General features: G+C 25.5%; 1 protein-coding gene across 1 annotated transcript in view; it reads left to right on the top strand.

Moving 5' to 3' along the window:
* Nucleotides 1–3,385, top strand: part of LOC119666444 (innexin inx2-like) — a 4,816-nt gene extending 1,431 nt beyond the window's left edge. The window contains exon 2 of the mRNA XM_038075720.1: nt 3,321–3,385. Coding sequence (XP_037931648.1) covers nt 3,321–3,385 — 65 coding nt within the window. The remainder of the gene's footprint in view (nt 1–3,320) is intronic.
* Nucleotides 3,386–5,026: the final 1,641 nt, after the last annotated feature.

Genomic DNA, 5,026 nt, shown 5'->3' with positions numbered 1-5,026 from the left:
ATAAACTTAATAAATAATTTATTAGCCACTACTGTATTTATAGGCAAACGTAAACTAATTACAACAAATAAAACGAAAAGAAAACAATAAAAAAAATATTATAAACAAATGCAAGAAAGAGTGTCGTTATGAATATTAATAAAAAAATGTCAACAAAAACTGGTATTGCTCTCAATGAACGCTTATCAGTGCCACAGCACTGTTATACGACTGTGCATTAGCAGAGCCAAGCTGAACCGTTTCGTTCTCTCTCTCTCCCCGTTTGTGCTACGGTGCTTTGAGCTCTTAATTGCTGAGTTACCTTGAAGCACGACACTTGCTTCTACTTTTTTTTTCTGTCTGTTTTAACAAATTTAGTTAAACGCTTTGGCTTTGCACATTCGGTGAAGTTACTCTGCATTTTTTGTTTACGTGTTGATCGCGTGAGTCAGTTTTCGTTGATCTCCGCCGTTCTTTGTTAAAATTTCTACAAATTTTCTTTTTTTTAATGAGATTAGAACAAAAATTTGGAATCTTTTCTAATTATGCAATAAATAAAATAATAATATTTAATATATTGTCTATAATAATATTAGAAGTGTTTGTTATCATAAAAGTGTGAATAAATTAAAAACTCTCTTGAGTTTATTAGAAACTCTGTAATTACATTTTAATAGTTAAAAGTGTTAATTAATAGTATAAATAATTATGCAATAAATAAATTAAAGAATTTTATAAAAAAAATATTTGTTTCATTGAAAAAAAAACCAAAAAAAGTTTGTCAAAAATTAAAATAAAATATAAGAAGAAGGTTATCAGAACAAAAACAAAAAGTTGAGCACTGCCAAATCATCTGATAAGATACGAGCACTGCAGAAGGTAAGTGAAGAGTAATTACATCAACAAAGCAAATTCAAATGAACAAAATAATAACAACAACAAGTATAACACATATTTATTTTAATTTAAAAATGTTTATATGAAATACTTTTATTAAAATTATTATTAATATTTTAATAATTATTATTTATATTAATAATTAATTATATTATTATTAATAATTCAAAAAAATGGCAATAAATTGCTTGGGTTGTCTAGGCATGTAGGGCACTCGGGGTGGAAAATTGTCTCTTGGCTCGCTTGATGTATTATAGTGGGTGTCTACTGGGTTCGTTAGATCAGTTAAAGTACTTGAGATTCAAGTAACTCAAGCAATCTGAAGTGAATTAACTGGTTTAATCTGATCCTTATTAAGCCTTTAGATATAGTATGTTTCCACTTTCTTCGTTAGATCAGTTAACTACTTGAGTTTGCTTAAATCTACTATTATATATATACTATTATACTATTATAATAATATTAAATACATAAGTATATACAAATATTTCTGCATATAGTTTTATAGAGTTAAATATGTATAATATACATTGTATATACCTTCTGCTCAAAAAGTATTTTGTTGTTTGTTAACTACTCCTTAAGTGATAGACCTTTTTCAAAATTTTTTTGTTATGTTGGTACACCTTTTCTGGATATATGGTACAAATTTGAGCGTTTTATTCAAATTTGTGTGTTTTGTTTACAAAATCCGAGTACTTTTTGAGTTGGAGGTATTCCACATTTTGTAACCATTAATAATGTTAGTGATTGTAATAATATTTATTCAATTTCACGTATGTTCCAACTTTTTTTAAAACTATAATTTTTAATTATAAACTTTAGGAAGGTTAATTATTTATTAATAATGATAGTTTATAGAACTAATACTAACATGTACAGATATAGCGCTGGCTAATGAAGCCTACAGCTATGTGTTATGACAGATACTAAATGCTTATAATTATATAGTTGTATAGGATGTTTATACAATATAATACTATAATGCATATACTATAATAGATTATGTATCGATGGTTATTTGTATAAAAAACACAAACCTTTTTCAATTTTTTTTATTTAAAAATTTTGTTTTTGAAACGGGCTAATTGCTAAAAATAATTATTTTAAAATAATTAAAAATAAGTTTTTAAATATTTTTTTATTTATACCAATATTTCGATATTGGTATTCAGTATTTTAAAAACTAATTTTTAAAAAATTGTGTTATTTAACAATTGACTAAATGGCTGATTTCAATAACAAAAATTTTTAATAATAAATTTGGTCATTGAAACAATAACTTATAAATTTTATTTGAAAATACCAGTGTAAATTTAAGTTAATAGAGTTCTGAAAGAGGCTACTGGTATAACATAGGATTGGGGCGCTACTATTGGAACTCAATTGTATTCATCCAAAATCTCTCCATCAACTTATATAGCATATAAACACTTTACTATTTCTAAAATAACTTGTTCATACTTTGAATAGAAAACTATATGTCAGCTACCACTTGATATTAGCCAAGTCTTTCTTCCTTGGCAACTTTTTGTTGTTAGGTGCCAAATCTGGAGTATATAATAATTAGAAAAACGATTTAAAGTCTATTTCGTATTTTGTTAAAATTTTTATATAAACGACATGTTATTATGTTTATAAAAATTATAAACATATTGATATTTATAATATTCTTTATACGTTTCATATACAGTGCAGTTTTCTTTAAAAAATATTTTCAGTAATAAAATAATTTAAATTTCAAAAAATGTGGAGATATCAATATCTACTGCATTTATTATATTAATTTTTATAATTTTTTTTTTATGGATTCCTAAAGAAAAGCCTTATATTCTGTGCAATACTAATTAGTTTGATATTTGTTTATAATTTTATTCATTTAAAAAATTGCTATAGAATTCTTTTTGGAGTAGAACGTAGTTAGCGCTTTGGAATGCAGTTTCTTACTTTTGCAATTATTTCGCTCTGCTTCAGCTGGGTGCACTTATCACCAACTTTTTTTTAAAAGAAACTTATATATTTCATGCATATTAAGTAACAATTCGTTTTCCATAAAAGATACATATAAACAATAAATCGTAGTTACATCAAAGCGCGTTGAATAACATATCATCTGAATGTTGCCAATTTTATTAACTGACGTCATCATACTGACGTAATTAATAAATGTATTCATACAAAAGAAATCCATAACTAATCCATCATCTGAAAAATGGTTAAAAAAGCAAATAAATCTAAAAATGTAAAAAAATATTAAAAAAATATTTATTTTTATAGAAGAGAAAGATTAAAAATGAGTACAGAGTGCTTTGAGAGCTTAGAGATTTAATTACTAAGTCTTGGTAATATAATGATTTATATAACATTATTGCATAAAGCTTTTTACTTTAATATATTTATGATATTATGTATAAAATCAAACTTTTAAATATAAATACTTTTAGACAAATGTATGTCTTTATATCGAAATACTATAAAACCAACTGAAATCAAATACATTGCAAAGTAAAAAATCTTTTATTTTAGTGGATTTTTTTTTGTGAATTATTTTTGATAATTTCTTATATTGATTTTGGTTTGTTTTTTTTTTTGTAATATATTTCCGACGTTAAATAGGTAATTGTGTCAGTAACACATATTTCACAAGAAACCCGTAAAGATATAACTAACGCTTTTTTGTGTTTATCTTTGGACAATCCTTGAAACTGTCAAGGAAGTATTTTCCTAATACTTTGTACTGTTAGGTAGTCAAAGCCCTAAGCAATCACAGATAAAATGCGTTATTGTTTTTTATAGACCTAAGTTTTTACCTCATCTACAATGAGTATTAAAAGGAATCCATAATTTCTATGTGTAAGTTCCATGTAACTAGTTGTCTGTAATAGCTGCCAATACCATTACCCTATTGATGTGATTTCTCTTAACGAGTTTCAAAGACCTGGTCTTATTACACAAAAATGAGGTCACTAAGAAAATTACCTTTTAGTGTACTCTCTACTTTTCTCTAGTTAAAATAGTCAGTAAATATAATCAGTAAATATTCTTTAAGGCATGAGTTAAGATTCGTCATCTGCTTGCTCAATCCATCAATGTTCCCATGTTGATCTTCTTATAAGTACGTCTATTTAGTTTATGAATAATAATGAATACTCCATGAATAGATCCCTCTTTGAAATTCAATCAGTATATTTTCGGAGTAAAGTGTACCTGTCGTGAATATTTTGCAAATCTAGGTGTAAATCTAGTGCCATTAAGCCTAGATGCCCGCAACATTTTATTGCCCCATAAAAATGAGTTTGTTCTTTCGGAAAGCGTTATGGTGACCGAGGTTGTATAATATAATATGTAAGTTGAGTTGTTGTTAAGGACTGATTTATTTAATCTATATTTTATCACGTTATTTAATTTAGATACCAGTTTGTAACTAAATTTCTAATTCGTAGCTATAGAAAGTTAATAAAATTTCTTCGGTTTCAAGAAATCTTTGTTTATAACGAATTGCTCGGTATTTAATTGCAATAAACCGATTTTTTTTTCAGTTCGTTCATCATGATAAAAGTATTTGATATTTACTACAAATATATAAATCATATGATGTAAGTTTGGTGTTTCAAAAATTATATCGCAATAAATTGACTACAAATATAAAAATTCTACAAGTTCCAAATTACCATATATTCTTTCGAGCTGTGATGCAAAATCACAAGAATGTCTTTATATTTTTAAAATATTTATTAAATTTATAATTCAATTCCAACTAATTACCGTTTTCATATATATAGGAAAATTAGGTTATTTTTTAAATTATTGCTTGTATCAAGCAGCAGTATGCTACACTATGCCATATCACCATGGCTTGCTAGCAGGTTTCATTTGAACATTTTTAATATAATTTAATTTTGAATTTTTTTGAAATTAATTAGGAAAATATAAACATTCAGGTTTTTAATAATTTTTCCAATAAGCTAACGAAATTGCGACCATAGAATATTTTAATGGTGTTTTTATATATGTGCGTAAAAAGTTCCCTTTGATCGCAGTGTATATAGAACGTAAATATTAATATTGAATATTAATATATTAATATTAAATATTAATATTAGTTTTATTTCTAAAAGTTTTTAATACGTTAGACCAAGAAGACTCCTGA

Source organism: Teleopsis dalmanni, chromosome 1, assembly GCF_002237135.1.
Source record: "Teleopsis dalmanni isolate 2A chromosome 1, ASM223713v2, whole genome shotgun sequence".
NCBI classification, from domain to species: domain Eukaryota; kingdom Metazoa; phylum Arthropoda; class Insecta; order Diptera; family Diopsidae; genus Teleopsis; species Teleopsis dalmanni.
The sequence above is the reverse complement of the archived record's forward strand: the minus strand, read 5'-3'. Positions and strand labels throughout refer to the sequence as shown.